At 34.4% G+C, this 19,334-nt stretch overlaps 2 protein-coding genes across 5 annotated transcripts in view; one reads left to right on the top strand and one right to left on the bottom strand.

The window, feature by feature from the left end:
• cut (homeobox protein, cut) overlaps positions 1-12,118 on the top strand; it is a 90,529-nt gene extending 78,411 nt beyond the window's left edge. The window contains exons 4-15 of one of the 4 annotated variants that reach the window (XM_065345138.1): positions 764-945; positions 4,567-4,733; positions 4,905-5,258; positions 5,417-6,154; positions 8,053-8,240; positions 8,328-8,479; positions 8,605-9,020; positions 9,101-9,345; positions 9,589-9,847; positions 9,922-10,067; positions 10,173-10,340; positions 10,601-12,118. In XM_065345138.1, the coding sequence (XP_065201210.1) occupies positions 764-945; positions 4,567-4,733; positions 4,905-5,258; positions 5,417-6,154; positions 8,053-8,240; positions 8,328-8,479; positions 8,605-9,020; positions 9,101-9,345; positions 9,589-9,847; positions 9,922-10,067; positions 10,173-10,340; positions 10,601-11,758 (4,173 nt within the window). In that variant the 3' untranslated portion in view covers positions 11,759-12,118. Of the gene's footprint in view, positions 1-763; positions 946-4,566; positions 4,734-4,904; positions 5,259-5,416; positions 6,155-8,052; positions 8,241-8,327; positions 8,480-8,604; positions 9,021-9,100; positions 9,346-9,588; positions 9,848-9,921; positions 10,341-10,600 lie in introns of all 4 variants that reach the window. The other 3 variants (XM_065345139.1, XM_065345137.1, XM_065345140.1) reach the window with 3 other exon arrangements.
• An 857-nt stretch (positions 12,119-12,975) lies between these two features.
• Positions 12,976-18,862, bottom strand: LOC135832122 (uncharacterized). The gene is made up of 14 exons (XM_065345141.1): positions 18,671-18,862; positions 18,434-18,598; positions 17,953-18,176; positions 17,153-17,370; positions 16,928-17,019; positions 16,430-16,617; positions 15,813-15,976; positions 15,540-15,690; positions 15,265-15,458; positions 14,817-14,949; positions 14,480-14,669; positions 14,229-14,365; positions 13,957-14,068; positions 12,976-13,787 (listed from the first exon to the last, which is right to left on the bottom strand). The coding sequence occupies exons 1-14, from the start codon at positions 18,729-18,731 to the stop codon at positions 13,756-13,758; spliced, it is 2,061 nt and encodes a 686-aa protein (XP_065201213.1). The 5' UTR covers positions 18,732-18,862; the 3' UTR covers positions 12,976-13,755.
• Between the last annotated feature and the right edge of the window lie 472 nt (positions 18,863-19,334).

Genomic DNA, 19,334 nt, shown 5'->3' with positions numbered 1-19,334 from the left:
TAGAAACCGAAGCTGTAATTAAGCACACTCGCTGTAACGACTTTTTAATGCAAATTATTTCCAATTCCTCCTTTGCGGACCATTTCCGTCGGTCGGTTTGTGCGCCATCTTTGATATTTACATTCCTTGTAATTTCTAATAGTTAACGTTCTTGCAGCTTTTCCTCGTTACCAAAACATCCCATTGCCTATGCACGGTTCACGTCCGTTAACAAATTGTTTTTTCTCGATACATTCTCGCGTTCGCGTTGCCATGTTCCGTAGATATGCGTGAGTTTTTTTTTCCCTCTCCTTCTTGTCTTGCTTTTACTCTCTGGTCCTTACTTCTTTGCACAAGTATCGAACATTGTTCTAGGCCGATTGATTTGATGTGGATGAGAAGAAACAAGTGATTAGGAGATGGGATGTCGTTTCGATTGGCGAGGGTGCTGCAGCATGCTTTTCTTCTTGTACAAATGTTGCTGTTGAAGGGGTCGCTCGTGGTCGCGGTCAAGCGTGCTGCTTTCTGACACGTGAACCCTTTTCTCTTTTTTTTTCAAGTGTTTAGTACTTCCTCAGCTGGGTGTATTTTTAAACGTAAATCATTCTCGGATTTGATACGACTTTAGATAGATAGATTTGAAGTCGAGATGTAAAGATCGTGTTATTAGGTATAAATGTATCTATACTTAGTTATACCTATACGAATCTTGTATATTTTATAGTTTGGTCGATAGATAAATTGACAAATTTTCACGCTATGGTTTGTTTTGACTTTGTTACAGATCTCACAATTAGTAGAAGATGTACATAAATTACAAACAAGCATAGGAAAATTACAAGAAACAACTGCTAATCAAATTGCAAGATTAGAAGAAGAACTTAGTCATAGAAAACAACATATTCTCCGTCTAGAGGCAAGACTAGAATCGCAACGCGACTATGAAGATGTTAAAAGACAACTCAAGTAAGGAATATAATTATATATTTTTTTGGTGAGAAAATACGTACCTACCCACCTCCCCAATGTTTCATGTCCGTAGTATATACGATTTGTGCCGATTTTAGGATTGGGAATGAAATTTTAATTCGAAGTTTCTCCTCCTTTTCCCTCCCCCTCCCCTCGTTTGAAAATTCCGCGTACGTACTTATACCTAATTTAGTTCAGCCAAAAGTCTTACTCTCGGTCATTTCGTTTGATGTGCTGTAGGTAATTAGTACAGGAGGCTCAAAAATATCGAGCACAAATATTCAGTTGGTCGTGGTGAACCGCAATAGTAATAACGCATGATCGGTTGTTGGATTTATTAAATTGGTGTGTTAACATTAGATCAGTGCCATGCATTCTCCACGTGTTGTCAAATTTTTTTCCAAGCGAAAAACACTCTTTAGGGTATTTGATATTTCTGAGCCGACTGTAGTGGTACCTTCTGCGATGAAGTGGATTTGGCTTAGAGATTTGCGATATGAACGTAAATGTATCGATAGGTTTTATAAGCACTCGAGTAGGTATTTGGTATGCAGATGAGCAATGAGCATCACTATTAATAAAGATCAATTAACAACTAACGTTGGATTTCACGATCATAACTGTATGTACCTACCTGCCTATATAGGTATCATACCTGCCTATCCACAAATTTTTATTTTTTATGCTTGATTTTGAAATTAAAATCGATTTCTCAAAGAAAATGTCTCAAACTTGGGACTTCTTTTTTCTAAATTTTCATTCTGGAAAATTATTAATCCATTAGGTAAGTAGTTATTTGGAAAAACATCATATGAGTTGCGATCTTGATCAAAATAATGGTGCGATGGACAGTTAATCGCATTCTTAATAAGTACATCGCAGTTGGTGTGAAATTTTCAACGTCTTTTCGAAAATCTCATTGTTTTAAAATTCGTGAATAGATGTTTTGTGGACAGAATACGATCACCCATGTGTTGTGTTTTTATGATACGTATTTCCACATGGAATTTTCAATCAACAGTTTACGAGTTTTAATTATCTATGTCTGAAACGAAGCGCGTAAATCATATATGGTACACATGTAAATTATACATTACGTCGGAAATTGAAGTTTTTTTTTTGTTCTTTTTTTTGAGAATATATTAACCACTTATTCATGTAGGAAATACGCGTTGAAATGATAATCGTCCATATGGGAGTATAGTGCATACATATTTTGTATGGTACTATATCTATATAGGTAGGTATAGCCTACGTAAGTTATTGGCTACCATGTAAGAAAGAATTTTTACGATTTTAGGTACGTACTACGTACGCGTTTAAATTACCGCACTTATTATCGCAATCGCTATGTCGACGTGTAGGATTTTTTCGAATTCATTTTCATTGTGAAATGTTTAATTGAATTTTTCGTATAAATATCGTAATAACTGCGGATACCTGCGACATTTTCCCACACACAGCTGGTCATATCGATCAATTGTGTGATAATTAATCTTTGGCCAATGCTAAGTTATGTAAAAAATCTTATACTTTTTTCCCGCTATAAATGACACCATTTGAACGTTTAATCGACTTAATTACCGGTTTTGCTTAAATTTTATATGTGATTCAACCTGATTTGCGTATAGTATAACCTAATGGAATTTTTCGAGCACGAAACAAATGGTTTTCACAAACGTCATTCATCAGAAAATGCATTGGAATAAATTGCCCAGTCTATGTTGCTAAGAAATAATTCGAATGTGTGTCGAACTGTGACAGGTGAACAAAAATCAGCTACCCGTTGATACTGCAAAAAATATCGAGCACCTCGATGACGAAGTAACATTTTTGATTAATTGGTAAATTTGAATGAGATTTCAGATTTGGTTTGATTTAGTTTTGGCTTGGTTCTGTAATCTTTTATGCCTATATAGGTATATCGATAGAACTAGGTAGGTAGAACTGAGAGTTTGAATATAGTTTTTATACCAAATTTTGGTCAAAAGTACATACAAATTCTCTCTTTCAAAATGTACATAAATACCATTTTTTCTGAAGGGACGGGGTGTTAAAAGAAATTAAATCGTAGTAGGCGTTCAAAAAACTCGATACCAGCAAGATACGTGGATCCTAAATAAGTATAGTTTCACTGAGGTAGTCCCAATACCATACTATTTGGTAGGTATCTAAAAAAAAAATAATCTAATTTCATATTAAGTATATTTTCATTCAAACATCCCTCTGTGCTTAATTACATTACAGATTTGTTATCCATTCCCTCAGAATGACGTAAGTACATATAGGTCTAGGTACACTCGTATCTAAAATAAACGACTATGAAAAAGCGAAAACGAAACGAATGAAATTTGTTCAATCGAAATAACAATCAAATGAAAAAGATTTTGATATTAACCTGCATTCTGCAATATGACTCGAAGCTGGTTCATAAAGTTTGCAAGTTTTCTGATTGGATGAATCTGTGTTTTAACAATTGAAAACGCAGCCATGTGGGAGTTTGATCGTTGATTAGATTTTATTAGGACGTTTGAAATTTAAAATTATAAGAACGTTTGTGTTACAGGGGTTGTTTTTAGACGACAAACGACACGACACGACACGATGTGAAAGTTAGTAGTGTGTGATTCAATATAATACCCTCGACGCTTTTCTTCTTCTAACCCTTTAGGCGATTGAATTGTTTGTGTTTATTCGTTATTTAGTCGCAAACTCGCGACTTTCGTGTCATATCAGCAGAGCACGAATAGTATTTAAAGTTTCCGTCTGAAATGATCGAGTCAAGATAGGTACCTACTTTTACGTATTGGCAGTGTATCAATCGATATCTTGGTTTTTGCGAACTAATTAAATTAAATAGGTACCAGTTTCGTAGAATGTCGTAATCGAACTCTCAATATTCAAATCAAAACTATGAAATACATTTATACCTACTTACATGAAATATGTAGTATGTACATGCGTATATAAACGTTGATTTGGAAAATTATCACGATTAATAAACAAGTTTTTAAATACGCCTTCTATCAATATAATTTTGAAATTATTCGATGAACGATATATTCGATGTATGTAACTGGTCTTTATGTATAGCTACCTAGTGTCAAACTGTCTGGTAATTTATTGTCTCGTAATTTAAACGTTATATATTTTTTTAATCCCAAAATATTAAACGCTAATTAAGTATGTATTATCGTATATTAATTCATTCGTTTTGGCGTATCCGTTATGTAATCGCAAATTATTAAAATATGGGTAGGTATGGAAAATAATAATGAACTTATTTGAGAATTATTAAAAATCTTTCGATAATTATATACAAGTGTTGGAAACGACGGACGTACTCAAACTCATAAGGTACTTACCTCTATATTGAAAATTTTTATCCATTGTTGATACTTTTGGGTTATCCAGTTGCTGTGTGATGTCTATCTGGAATTGAGTTTAGTTTCGAATAGATATGTCGATTATGCGACCCTTCCTCCTTCCCCCGCTCTTCAAAAAACATCCGTGTTAGAACGCTTCAATTTTTTGAGATCTTACGATGCTTTTATTTTTGTAAGGTGGGTTTACCTACACGAATCGATGATTAAAAATCATTTTCCTTTCTGTTTACAGTGTTTTAAAGGCTGTGGATAAACGATTAGGAGACAAAGAAGAAATTAGTACGGCAACCAGCACGACAAGTAGCACAACGACGGAAACAGATCGTCTATCGGATCGTATAAAAAGCGAAATTGTTTCTCAAAAACGTAATCAAAGCGCATCACCGCCCGATTTGCAAGGTACGTAGCCCTAACCTACCCTACTTATATATGCAACGTCGACCAAATTACATTTTAATGAAGTACCTAGAAAGAAACACGAGTTTGCAAAAGGACACGGTACCTCTACCTAAAGTGCGCAGTGCACATAGACGAGGAAGGGCTAAAGGTTATTATATTTTGAAATTACAGGAGATTTGGTGCGCGCTTCGAGTCGTTCTTCCACGGAGCAAAACCTACCGTTTCCGTCTGGTGGAAACGTTGCGCCGCCGCCGGGCCTACAAAATGTCGAACAATTCGGATCGTTTTTAGGAGAAGAAATAGTAGCGAATTGGAGACGATCTTTGGAACGAACGATCATTAGTCAATCTTCTTCTTCGTCGCCACCGAATGTCACGGCAGCCGCGTTATCACTTCCCCCTAGTAAATCATTTCAACTGCCGCCCTCGCCTACGAATACGTCACCTGTTCCTCATTCGCCGCCCGAAAACGAATCCCATAAAACCGACTATTCCCACGATGCTCAAGAATCTTCCGAAGAAATCGGTACGGTTCTCTTAATACGTTACATATGTCAAGTCAAAATACTCGTCGTTAATTTCCGCAGCATTATCTCGTAGAAAATTATGCGCATTCTACGTAATAATACTCGTATAATTCATACGTGGACGTGGGCGTTAATTTTCTGATTTCCTTGTTCGCAGGTCAAACTAAATCAAACGCTGTCCAATGCGAAAACTCGGATAAGGACGGTCCAAATGAAACGATATCGAGAAATGATACGCCAAAATCGATGGACGCTGATTCGCCGGCTCCGTCTTTGGAACACCATAGTCATCGAGGCGATGGAATGACCCCATGCAAGTCGCCAGCCAGTAGTAGCGATCCAGAATTGATATCAAATAATAATTCGCCGCATTTAAACAATAATAATAGCAGTAGCAACAATAACATACCGGCCGGTCTGATAAACGGCCTGTGCGGCATTAACATGGGTCTGAATAACAATCTGCCTATGAATTTCGATATGCTGAAGTCGCAGTTTCGATTCGAAGATCCCAGATCTCCGTTCAGATTCGGCGATGATCCTGGTAGCATCGTAGGTCGATATGGCGAATCGTTGATTCCAAAGGGTGACCCGATGGAAGCTCGATTGCAAGAAATGCTACGTTACAATATAGATAAATATTCAACGCAGAATTTAGACACTTTACACATAGCTAGAAGAGTACGAGAATTATTATCCATACATAACGTCGGCCAAAGGCTGTTTGCCAAATACGTACTCGGTCTGTCGCAAGGCACCGTCTCCGAATTACTTTCCAAACCTAAACCGTGGGATAAACTGACTGAAAAAGGAAGAGACAGTTATAGAAAAATGCACGCTTGGGCTTGCGACGAAAATGCCATCTTATTGCTAAAATCGCTGATTCCGAAAAAAGGTAATTTGAATTTGAACTTTGATATCCTTATGCGCATTTCTTTGTTTACATGATACAGCCTAAATAGTTCCTCCCCTCCGCACCCTTCATCGGTTCCGTATCGTAAACAAAAATTATTCGTATACATATGCATTTACGTATGTAAACGCGTATAATATTACATATTATGTCAATTATTTAAAATACGACCTATATAATTAACTTCTTTTAAATGCTGCTTATCAGTCTCTCATTAACGTTTGTTAATTTTTCAAATATGCCAAATATATCGGTTCGTATTTTTAATTCGAACGTGTTGAGGACTGGTAAAGAGCGTGGGACAGTTGAGGATTCTCTAGATGCAGTTCATTACTCTCGTAAATCATTATTCGAACACCCTTGCGGTCGTTCAGACATACGCATATGTGTCAAAGATGTGTCTTACAGTTTCAGACGAACAGGTGCGGATTTTTAAGCGTTTTTAAATTGAGTGTCTGGCTGCTCTTAAAACAAAGTAAATAGGTACTTACGAGTAGGTAGGTACGTACATCAGATATTATGCAGTAGATTACTCTGCAGCAACCTTTTTTTTTTCATATAATACATATTATTCAGTGAATTACCTACTCATCTTTTTAAGGACAAAAACTTGATGTAGGTACCTACTTAAAAATATACAGCCAATAAATTTACACATACGAAGGAAAATTACCATCGAGAAATAAACACGTTGACATCATGGTACGGTAATAGGTAAATTTATTAGGTGGAGAAATTGTAACAAAGCTAATAAATAATCGGCGAGTTCAGATAGGAAGGGGCGGAAGGGCATGGATGCGGTGTAGAAATAGATAAATAGTTTAAATAGAAGAAAGTAGTTAAGGTAACGTTTTTTTTTCGTTGATATTTTGGCAAATGGTAAACACGTTATCACATTTTCATCTTTATTTGAGGTAATTGTATTATCGCTAAGAACAATGATATTGCATAGTGAACGACGATTTACCTTGTTAATGACGAAACATTAAGCCATTCGCCGCCATAAAACATCGTTTGATTATTATATTTACCGTAACAGTTATATTAGGGTGTTATATATTATGACTATAATTACACAAACTATATCCAACCTATCGTTTTGATTTGTTCCACCGACATTACGGCCTGTCATATTTATGACTTTATTGTCATTAAACTCCGGTTTGTCTTTTGTTTTTCTGTTCATCTGAAATCTTAACTTTAATATCATTCTGGTTATTTACGAGCTGTAATTGTAATGTAATATTATTTATCATTTTATTATTAGATTACCTGTCTTCTTTTTTATTCGTTATCTACTTTGATTATTACAATTGATAAATCTTTATTTATTCATCATAGATGTACCTAGTGTTCGGCCATTTTTCTTCTATTTAATGGCTGCTATATCTACGCATTCATTGACGTTGAAATTTCAACCGATATAGTTACCTACGAGTAAGCTCGAATACCTGCCTAATTCCAATTCCCCATCTTCAGCATATCTAGATAATATGTAGAATATGGCGATGTTTTTTTTTTTTTTTTTTTTTAAATATAAATCGCCTGACTGATGTTTACCTATTAGGACGATTAGAATAGAAAAATTCTTGACTTCATCGAATAATATTTCAAATACATCTAGTAATGATTTGTACATAGGTAGGTAACCTTGTATCATCAGGGTCTTTAAAATTTAAAATCAACTTTTGGTAGGTAATTAGGTATGCTCATACATATAAAACAAATCTCGCCATAATCGATAGTCAGATTAAAATGTCGTCTTGATACTCCAAGCGCATGGAAGACCATTGACCTTATGAACAAGGGTTGAATCATGTAAACAAAATATGCCCACCATATATCGTTGTAATGAAAGTTTAAAATATAAAAAGAACTAGGGTACTTATTTTCTTCAGGTAAAGATCCCGGTATGCCAAATGTGTTTTCACGTGGTGATTCAGACATGACGGAAGAACGTATCGCCCATATTTTGAGCGAAGCTACCCAAATGATGAATAAATCGTCTCATAATCTTGATCAAGATACCCGTAGCAACGATGATAGTAAATCACCGAATCGTGGAATGGTAAGAGTTGAATCATTTTCAATTTTGAAAATTCTTTGGAATATGAAAAGTGTAAGTATATTAATAACGAACGTTTTTTGAAAATAGTGCGCTTCGCCTGTATCTCGCGATGGATTGTCGAACAGAAAGCTAAAAAAATACGAACATGATGACGTATCGCACGATCAAGTCGTTAGGATATATCAAGAAGAATTAGCCAAATTAATGGGTAGACGATTAGAAGATCACACATTTCCTGGGTAAGTATCGTCACTGTTTGTACATATTTTACGTACCTATCTATACCTATTTTAGAAAATTTTGAGTTAGAAAAATTTTTAAAGTTACCTATCATCCTCTAATATTTTTATTGATATCTGTTCAGATTCATGTTCCCTCCGTTTTTCGGTGGCAACGGCGGTTCAGCTCCAGGAAACAGCGACGATATAAGAATGTCTTTGGATGCGTATCATCGGGAATTAGCCAAATTACAGAACTGTCCGCAAAGTCAAATTAGTCAAAATATGTCCGGCTTGCTAGGACTTCATACGCCGACGTCAGCAACGAATAATACTACTCCTTCGAATAACAGTCAACCTCCGATGAGTAACGGCATCATACAGGATTTATCATTACCAAAAAACGAACGTAAACCAGAGTCAGTCAAGCTTCCGAATGGCGATTTAAGTAACGACAGATTGGACTTCAAAAAAGAGGCTCCGTCCGTATCTGAATCGATATCGGAAGCGATAAAACACGCCGGAAGTGCTTTTTCGCTAGTCAGACCAAAAACTGAACCTAGTACGTTGTAGTTAATTTGTTTTGATACCGATATTGCCGATTTATTCAAATGCAATTCTAACGTAAAATTTTTATTCAAGGTTCTACGTCAGCTAGCAGTTCTCCGTTAGGAAATTCTATTCTACCTCCTGAAGATTTTTCTCCTTCCGCTTCAGTTAGTCCTTTACAAAGAATGGCGTCCATAACGAATTCATTGATCTCACAACCACCGACACCGCATCATCATGCTCCGTCGCAACGTCCTTTGAAAGCGGTATTGCCGCCCATAACCCAACAACAATTTGATCAATTTAACAATCTGAATACCGAAGAAATAGTTCGTAAGGTAAGAATTGCTCATCATCGAGGAATTTACTGAAATCTAGGAGTTTTTTTCAACGTTGCCCAATATACTGACTTTCAATATTTTTCAAATATGTACATGTTTTTTTAGGGGAGGGGGGAAGGGAAGTATACCTAGAAGATTTTTAAAAACGACAAACGTTTACACTTTGGCAACTGCAGAAACCCTTTATATTGCATCCGTGCGTTAAAAATTCTACAACGTATCTATTTTAATTACTTACAGGTGAAAGAACAGCTTAGTCAATTTTCCATCAGCCAAAGATTATTCGGGGAATCTGTATTGGGATTATCTCAAGGCAGCGTATCCGATTTATTAGCACGTCCTAAACCGTGGCATATGCTCACACAAAAAGGTCGTGAACCTTTCATCAGAATGAAGATGTTCTTAGAGGACGACAACGCTGTACATAAACTAGTTGCTTCTCAATATAAAATTGCACCTGAAAAACTAATGAGAACCGGTGGATATGGAGGACCGACTCGTAAGTGTAGAATCTTATCCGTCAACGTTTCTTCTATTTTTTACTCGAAATTTTCATTTAAACGATTTTTTCAGCGATCACGCCGACCTCATTAGGCAAACCTATACCACCTACTAATTGCGGCAAAGTTCCATCAGTAACCGATCAGTTAAAATCGGAAAATAGCAACGATCGATCGAGTCTACCTCATCATAGTTTTTTGCATCAAGGTCCACCACAGGTACATCCTCCACCACCGTCACCTATATTTTCCAATTCAACTTCGCACCAATTATCGTCGATGGAGCATTTTAAAAAATATAACCTACCTACTTCTAATTCTCAGTCGTGCAATGTTATGTCGCAGTCTCACAATTTGAATGCTTTAAGAAACATCGGTCAACATATTAGTCCATCCGTTTATGAAATGGCTGCTTTAACTCAGGAACTGGATACTCAAATAATTACCACCAAAATTAAGGAAGCCTTGTTGGCCAACAATATCGGACAAAAGGTACTTTTTACGCATTTGAATTGATTTTGTACAATCATACAACATACGAAATGAGTGAACGATGTCGACTGTCGAATGTTTTGCATAACTTGTTTGCCGTAAATACATATGTATCTCTTGGTTGCGAAGTTACGATCATACAATCAGGAATCTGGTTATGCAACTTCTTCGACGCCGCGCCGTTGCTTGGTTTTAATCTTTCGATTTTTCGTTTTCTTTGATGATTTCACTTCATGCTAATCGATATCGTTTATTTTTAGATATTCGGGGAAGCAGTTCTCGGATTATCTCAAGGATCAGTCAGTGAATTACTTTCAAAACCAAAACCATGGCATATGCTCAGCATCAAAGGACGCGAACCATTTATTCGAATGCAGCTGTGGCTTTCAGACAGCCATAATATCGAAAGACTGCAAGCGTTGAAGAGTGAAAGACGCGAATTGAGTAAGAGAAGACGAGGTTCAGGCCAAGATAACAGCAGCGACACCTCATCGAACGATACCTCCGAATTTTACAGCAGTAGCGCCAATTCTCCGCCGTCCGCCGCCAAAAAGCAACGAGTATTATTCTCAGAAGAGCAAAAGGAAGCGCTCAAATTAGCTTTCGCTTTAGATCCTTATCCTAGCGTAGCTACTATTGAATTTTTAGCTAACGAACTCGGTCTAGCTTCGAGAACAATCACTAACTGGTTCCACAATCATAGAATGCGACTAAAGCAACAATCGCCGCATGCAAACGAACCCCAAATGAGTCGAGAATCACCAGGCAATGGTTTCGATCCGGTTCAATTTAGACTTCTATTGAATCAACGATTAGGCTTCTCGGCTTTATCGTTGCCCTTCCCCAATCCGTACTTCCCGCCTAATCCGGAACTAGCTGCGTTAATGTCTAGAAATATTATACCAACGAGCGAGCAACTTTCAGGCTTAGATTTGAGTCTAAAACGTGACATGAGTTCGATGAATTCCGACGACGAAGACGAGGATATGGATAACGATAGTCATTTAGAATCAGACGACTCGGGCGATGAAACGACAGTTCCCGAAGTTACTCCTTCAATAATCGAATCGAGAAGTTCGAGGCGAAAGCCGGCCGCACCTCAGTGGGTTAATCCTGATTGGCAAGAAGAATCCGAAGTGATAATTAACGGCGTGTGTATCATGCAAACCGACGATTTTCCTGCCGACCGGCAGCGTGAATCTGAAACTGTCCATATTGAACCAAAGCCGGCAGTTGATGGGGCTGAAGTCCCAAGTCAGGTTTCTGAAAGTACCGAGGGTATCGACGAAACTGAGCCTAGTAAAAGTGTAGACGCGGAGCCGGAAGAGAAGATCGATTTTAAAAAAGATCATTCCAACTCCGAAGATAGCGACGACGGTGAAACCGAACAAATCGACGATAACGAAGAACGATTTTAAATAACCACCAACGTTGGTCAAACTTCGAGTTGATATTTGTAGAAAAATTCTTGTATATTTTCTCAATATTTTGTGATGTATTTTTTATTAAGACTTCGATATACCCTTTCTTCTTCATTATGTTTGTTTTCGATGTTTACGGATAAACAGTCGAACGTTACGAATTCTAAACACTAATTTACATGTTCCTAAATTTACTACACGAGCGGCATTATTATCGTAATTTTACGTGTCTAAAATTTATCGTATTGCGTTTCGAAACGACTTGGTTTTCGCAGACTTCGTGAACGAACACAATTATTAAGAGTTCTAGTCGTTTTTTGCAGTTAATATTTTAAAAATATATATTGTTTTTATGTGCTCGATTTGTTTATATTAATTTTACGAAATTAGACGAATGGTAAATCCGTTCAAACGAATCGTAAAATTTGTACATTTATAATTCGCGTATTTCATGGCTGTCCTATAAATTATTTGTTACTTTGATAAACGACGATCGTAAATTGTGAAAAAAATATATTAAATTATTGAAAAATTGATATTCTTAAACCTCTTTAAGAAAATTCAACTAAAATATAAGATTTGTACGTAAATATTTTTAAAAATCACCTATTTGTTTTGTTTTTCCTCTTTCTTTTTTTTTTTTTGTTGCAATCTTTGCACAAATTATAGTATGTCTTGTATTTCACTGTTAACATGTTTCTTTTGAACTTGTAATTTTATTATTTTACAATTTTTTCTATTAATTCGTGCAGTGTTTTTTACGTAATTTCACGCTAGTATTTTTTTGCATTTTAATTTTATTTATCGTGTTTTCTTCTAATTGAAAAATGCATTTTTATTTAATTGTTTTTTCTTTCATCTTTCATTTATTCATTCTTTTTTTTTTTTTTTTTTTTTTTTTTGTTATATTAGTTGATAGTTACCGAACGTTCTGAATTAGAACTTTAATATTATCAATTTAGAATTAGATTTTTTCCTGTTTGAAACCAGTGAATTAAAATTTTTCGTTTTTGTTTTCCTTTTTTTTCTTTTTCAAGTGCAATCGCTGTTATTTATTATAGTTTTATTATACGTTTACGTTTTGATTTATCATAGAAGGTAGTGGTTTGTTTCGCTGTATAAAACATTTTGTAAAGTTCAATCGCCTCAATGAATATTTTTTTCTTTGAATCATAGAAATCGCTGAGAAATTATAATCAAAAATAATAAGACTGTTACTGATAACGTAATTTAATAATAATATGTATATGTAATAAGATGTACATATCTGAATATTTCGGCCATTTTTAGCAATATTCATTTTTGTTAATATTTTCTGGGGAAAAAATACTTACCTACATGCTGTTTCCATTTCACAAATTTTTATGGAATTCGAAATTTACGCGTATCGGAATTCAATACCAAAAAATTTATCAACATGTTCATTATTTTAATTTACGTTAACAATTGTTTTTGTTTTGTTGATTAACTTTATATTTTTGCGTTTTAGAAACGAAGTTTCCGTTGATTTTTTTTTGGTTTAAACGTGGCTGTAATTTACTAAAGCACAAAAAGCTTCTTTTACTGTAATATAATGTTTAAAATATTTATTTTTATTTATTGTTTGACTGGTAATTGTAATTTATTTTTACTTGAAACATCATAACGTTATTTTTAGCAGAGAAGTACCAAAAACAGAAAAAAAAAATATTTATTTTAATTTTTTTATTCTGATTCTATTCGATTTTAGATGTTTACGTAATTCAGTTTCGATTATTATTATAAATCATCGCATTATTTTTAAAAAAAAACCTTCAAAGAAAATGTACATATATTTTAAGATTATATAATTTCCTCCATATCATTGTTTTCCATAGTTAAATAAAATTATTTTAAATTTAAATCGAATTATTTTTGTTATTCCGTTGATTATTGAATGGAGACTCCCATACTGGTTATTGCAAAGATAACAGCTGGTTGGTTCACGGGCAATGATTTACAGTGTCAATGTCCTTTCATTCACATTTACTCCTGGTTAATGCAACATCTGCAACAAGATATACATTTACGTTGTAATATTTGACATTTTTCTTCCTCCAGTTAATCAGAACCTGCAAGTAATCCTCATATTTTGTGGATTTTAATTATAAACCGAAATTGATAAAATACAAGTGTATAAAATTGAGAATTATTTAAGCAGGTACCACACTACTGACCTTTCTTTGTGAGATACTTCCACATATTTTTCAGTGGTAAATCGATGAATAAGACGATGTAACCGCACACTAAAATAGTCAATAATAAATAATCCAATCCAAGTACTTCGTTCTGTAAAATGAATAACAAAAAAATTATTTAAATTGCCATTTTGTGAGTAAGTAGACACTTACATACAGACTTGAGGTAGATGGGCTATATCAAAAGACGATTGATAATTAGGTACCTACTCAGATACACCTACCTCGGAAAAAAAACAATATCAACTTACCAATTTGAATTCAAAAGAGAATTTGGATTCTGCTATGCATACATATAAAACAAATAAGTGTAAAGCGCTGAAATATGGAGTCAGACGATTCAATATGACGAATTTTGGATCCGCAAGAAATCTGTACACTTTGGAAGCTATAAAAATGAACAAGAAAATGGATACCTATTATTATAGAATAATAGTTCAACTTTTCAGAAAGGTATTATCTAGGTACCTATTGAATTCGAGTTATAAATTGATACACTTACACTTTTTGAACATTTCACAATACCATACCACCCATATTAGAAAAATCATTGAAAACAATGAGTTAATGAAGCTGACAACAGCTCCATTGAAGCTGCTGTATTCGTATTGAAGATCTATATTATCATAATGAGAGTACAATATGATACATGCACAAAATAATGCAAAATACCATCCAATTTTCTGGTAAAACTGAAAAAAAACAATTTTTTTCATTTTAAACAACTTTTGTTGTATCCATGCAAATGTTACCTACCTATATGAATAGGTATCTATTTGTAGGTACTCACTAATTTTATCCAAAATACATATAAATACCAATTAAGTATATAAAATTACCGAGGAAATGGCTGAATTTTGGTTTGGATTTTTTGCTGCGTAATATCCCAATGCGATTCCACTCATGTAAAATGGCAGCCTACTGAATGGAGTACCATACATGAAGCTCATCATATTCAAGAAGTGGTTCAAACTTCAATCAAATAATAAATTGTTGTTAAGAAAACACACATAGGTACCTACACATTTTTTGATGAGATACCTATTTAATACATGCATGGGTGCCCAGAAATATCGAGTACTTCTAAAAAAGTTTTTCATTAAAAATATAGGTTGGCAACGTGAAATTGATGCATATGATTGGTGGAATGTTATCTCTCTAGTCCAACAACCAGTCATGTGCTATCATTATTATCATTCACTGTGACCAACCAAAGTATTCAGAAGAAAACTTTTTTAGGGGTACTCGATATTTCTGGGCACCCTGTATGAGAGTACCTATACTTACGGCATTCCAAATATCAAATAAGATGGTATTTCGGGATAAAAATACAGAAATAATGATCTAAAAATCAATGAACCGAAAGCTATGGAAAAAAATATTTTCATTTTGTTCTCACAATGTCTCGTAAGAATTAATATGAGACAGCCGATAAAACAAAGTTGAATATCTGTGTAAAACGTGTGAGTTGGTACGAAATACTGAAAAACGAACATCCGTTTCAATTAGGTGATTATAAGCTTCATGTGGGTACCACTTTCAACTTTCAACAAAATCATTACCATATTTGCCAAGCCATAAAAATTTTCATAGCAAAATATGATGCTCCAAATGCTGGGATTTTTCATTTTTGGAGTATAGAGCAGAAATAGTTTGCTTTTGCTAACTGCTGTCGATCGGATAGAAAGAAAAACAACCCAGAACATTAGGAACCTGCAAACATTTAATTTAAAAGTATGTACAAGTATTTAAAAATATAAAGTCTTCCCCGAATGTGATGATTATTTTAATTTTCAAAATAAAAGAGGACTTATGTCAAATACTGCTTTACTTGCCTAATATACTTGAAGAACATCAATTTCAATATTCCTCTTGTATCATTCTCTGTTGAGCATTTCACTATTTTGTGGGAAAGACAAATTCCTGATGAAAAATTCAATGTGTCCAAAACAATAGGTGTATTTTTCACCAAAGAAGTAAGAAAGGGATATCGTAGAAACTGTAAAACACCATGCATAAAGGTATAGGCATAATGTACATATATAATGTACAGGGTGAGCAGAAGTAGGGTCGAGTACCCCAAAGAAAGTTTTTTTGTTAAAAATACAGGCTGGCAACGTGAAATAGATGGATATGATTGGTGGAATGTTATCACCCTAATCCATTGACTGATCATGTGCTATCATTATTGTTATTCACTGTGACCAACCAAAATATTCAACTTAAAACTTTTTTGGAGATACCTACTCGATATTTCTGCACAAGTAAGTAGGTATTGTGTATCAAATATGAGGGAAGAGACAGCAGAATTGAATTGAGAAAGCTGTTTCTTCTCTGAAGTTACCAAACCACTTTATAAGCATCACTTTGTATGCAATAAAGACGTTTTTGTTAGCAAATTAGCCACAAAGATGCTCTGAAAATGATTAAATATCACAAATTTTTTTATTACTTGAGCGACATCCGATTGATCGACGGCAAAAATTATGAATTTTAAGGAGAAATGCAACATGAACAGTAAGTAGTATATTACGCATCTTATACCATTTAAGCAACCAACGGAATCACAATTATTTTCAACACTTGTTAGACTATTCCAGTTTTGTTGTAATGAGAACGATTTGGAAAATGCTAGTACTCCTAAAAAAGAAAATAAATAATTAATTAGCTATATATGTATTGATTTGGCGATAAAGATTAAAGAAGGTGAAAATTGAATAGGCGTGGAAAAATATTTTTTTTACTACCTAAGCTAAGTATGTATTTGAGACAAATCACATGACAGTTCAATAAGAACAAGAAAAAATTCATGTTTGTTCAATGTGTTTGTTTTAGTGATAATTTGACTTCACATATTACCAGACGTCTGGTCATCATGCATTTTATTAGATCGATAGTAAATACATAAGTACCTGATTAAGTCAGAATTAATGAGAAAATAAATTCTTACTTGAATTACCATTCATTTGAACATTTTGCAAGAAAAACACATCAATAACAGTGGCACAACATACAAGAATAGTCACAAAAACTATAAAAATTCTGAAATCAAAACATTTAGGTATGTAGTTAGGTTAGATAGTTCCAAAGATTAAAAACACAATTGAGAACTTTAGAAAATTTGCCACCATAAGTAGGTACCTAACCTATACATATGTATTTACAAAAAAATTACTTTGCGGAATAAGCCAATGGAATTTTGTTCCTATAATATTCTTCTTTAATAACACAATTCTCTTCGCTCAAATCATCTACATGAGCTTCTAGACCGAATGTGCTATGATTAAAAATTGATAACGCTTTTCTCGATGCCACCATCAATTCACGAGCAGTGCAAGAAGAAGGAACACATAATGTTGATAGAATTACGTCATTAAAAGGAACAATATTTTTCTGGAATTGGAGAAATGTTGAAACAAAAATCATCAAGTCACATACCTGGTACCTACTTAAGTATTTACAGGGTGCCCAGAAATATCGTGAACCTCTAAGAAAGTTTTTTATTAAAAATATAGGTTGAAAATGCGAAATAAATAGATGCATATGATTGGTGGAATATTATCACCTCTGCCTAACAACCATTCATGGGCTATCATTATTATCATTCACTGTGATCAACCGAAACATTTAGCAGAAAACTTTTTTAGGGGTTCACGATATTTCTGGGCACCCTGTATATCTACGTAAGTAGGTATTCAGAAAATATAGGTAACGCGAGTGTTGAAGTTGTGTTAAATGTATTTTTATTGGTCCAAATTAGTATAGTCAATATCTCAATCATTAATGTACCCAAGATCAAAATGTGCATCCCTGTAGCTGGAGTACCTAACCGATATTTCTGCCCTCCCAGTATTGGTGCGGTAAGATTTAGCATGATGTTATCACACCACTCATGAGTCACTATTACTGTTATGGTATTCACTGTGACCAACTTATACTTTCAACACAACTTTTTTGTGAAGGGGAGGGGGTTACCTCATAAGGCTTAGACGCGAACAATATTATATCAAAGACATTTTTCCAAATTTCTTTCATAAATGTGTTGTTTTCCATTGGTTTTATGTAAATTTTAATGAGACAAAATTTTCCTTCTACGTTTGCTGATTCAGATGAAGTGGACACACATTGCTTCAAATCTCCCAATTGATGCACGTTGCCTTTCAATATTCCTGCAGGTAGTCTGCCATTGGTGTCGAACACTATGCATTTAAATAAAACATAGGTAGTATAGAGAGATAAGTACAAAAAAGAATAACACCCTTATAATACCTACATGTTACATTTAGTTATTTACGGGGTTCCCAATAATATCGGGCATCGTGGGTTGGCAACGCTGAGCTGTATCAAAATATGTACATGGATTCAATGCTGCCAACCCACTAAACTTCTCGCCAACTATGCCCAATATTATTGGAGACCCTCTACGTGTCTTATTATGTAGTAAACTACAACTCACTTTTGGCAGCCCACATTTGATTTTGTAGAAAAGCTTGTTGATATATCTCGCAATCGCGACGACATTCTGGTGTTTCCATTAAACGTGGCATCAACGCTAGATTTGAGAGGTTATTGAAAACATTGTTGAATTCTCGTAACAAACCCGGTTGCAATCGACTATCGCCTAACAAAAAACGAATAATTTGGTACTATTTTGACTGAAAAATTGCGTGGTTCATTTTATGAGAATATTTACATTGCAATATACCGGGAACAATCGCGAACAAAACACAAAACATCCAAAAATTTTCCAGCATTGTTGATAGGTAGGTAAGTGTACAACATTTAATGAAATAATATTAGGTACAATCTACGGAACATTTTAACCTGAACAACTACACCTAGGTACCTATGTACTTTCATTAATTGAATCAACTGTTTCGTTGTGTCGGTATACTTATTTTCAAATTCACTTTTTCCCGAATCTGAAAATTTACATAAAATACAAATTAAGATGAGCACTTACGGCTTACTTATAGCATTATTTGATAATCAAATAGAGCAAGGGTTACATTACGTTTCTTCACTTTGGTTACGTCCAATTAATTTCTGTCATTTATAAAAATAAAATGTTGGGAACGTATTTATTTATTTTTTTTTTAGTTTGGCAGTTTGGCGGAGGAAGTTCAACAGGACCGTTTCAAAAATTATTTGACCGTGAGCATTATGCGCATAGCTACTCACAAATTTTAGAATCTGAACTCATTTCATGTCCATGTTATTTAGCGATTAAACATTTTGAATGCTTTAAGAAATTTTTGGTATCGGCAAATAATACATATAGTAGGTAATATGTTGTACTTACATACATATTATGTATTTGTAGTAGTCCATCCGTTAATAAAATAGCTGCTTTCAAC

Source organism: Planococcus citri, chromosome 1, assembly GCF_950023065.1.
Source record: "Planococcus citri chromosome 1, ihPlaCitr1.1, whole genome shotgun sequence".
Lineage (NCBI taxonomy): Eukaryota > Metazoa > Arthropoda > Insecta > Hemiptera > Pseudococcidae > Planococcus > Planococcus citri.
Note: the sequence above shows the minus strand (reverse complement) of the source record. Positions and strands in the feature narration are given on the sequence as shown.

Coding starts and splice junctions, on each gene's coding strand:
- LOC135832122 (XM_065345141.1), bottom strand. CDS start 18,731: ATGCTGGAAAATTTTTGGATGTTTTGTGTTTTGTTCGCGATTGTTCCC. Junction 17,371..17,952: donor TCGCGTCTAAGCCTTATGAG/GTAACCCCCTCC, acceptor CTCCAATTCCAG/AAAAATATTGTTCCTTTTAA. Junction 14,366..14,479: donor TTGTGAAATGTTCAAAAAGT/GTAAGTGTATCA, acceptor TCATTTTTATAG/CTTCCAAAGTGTACAGATTT.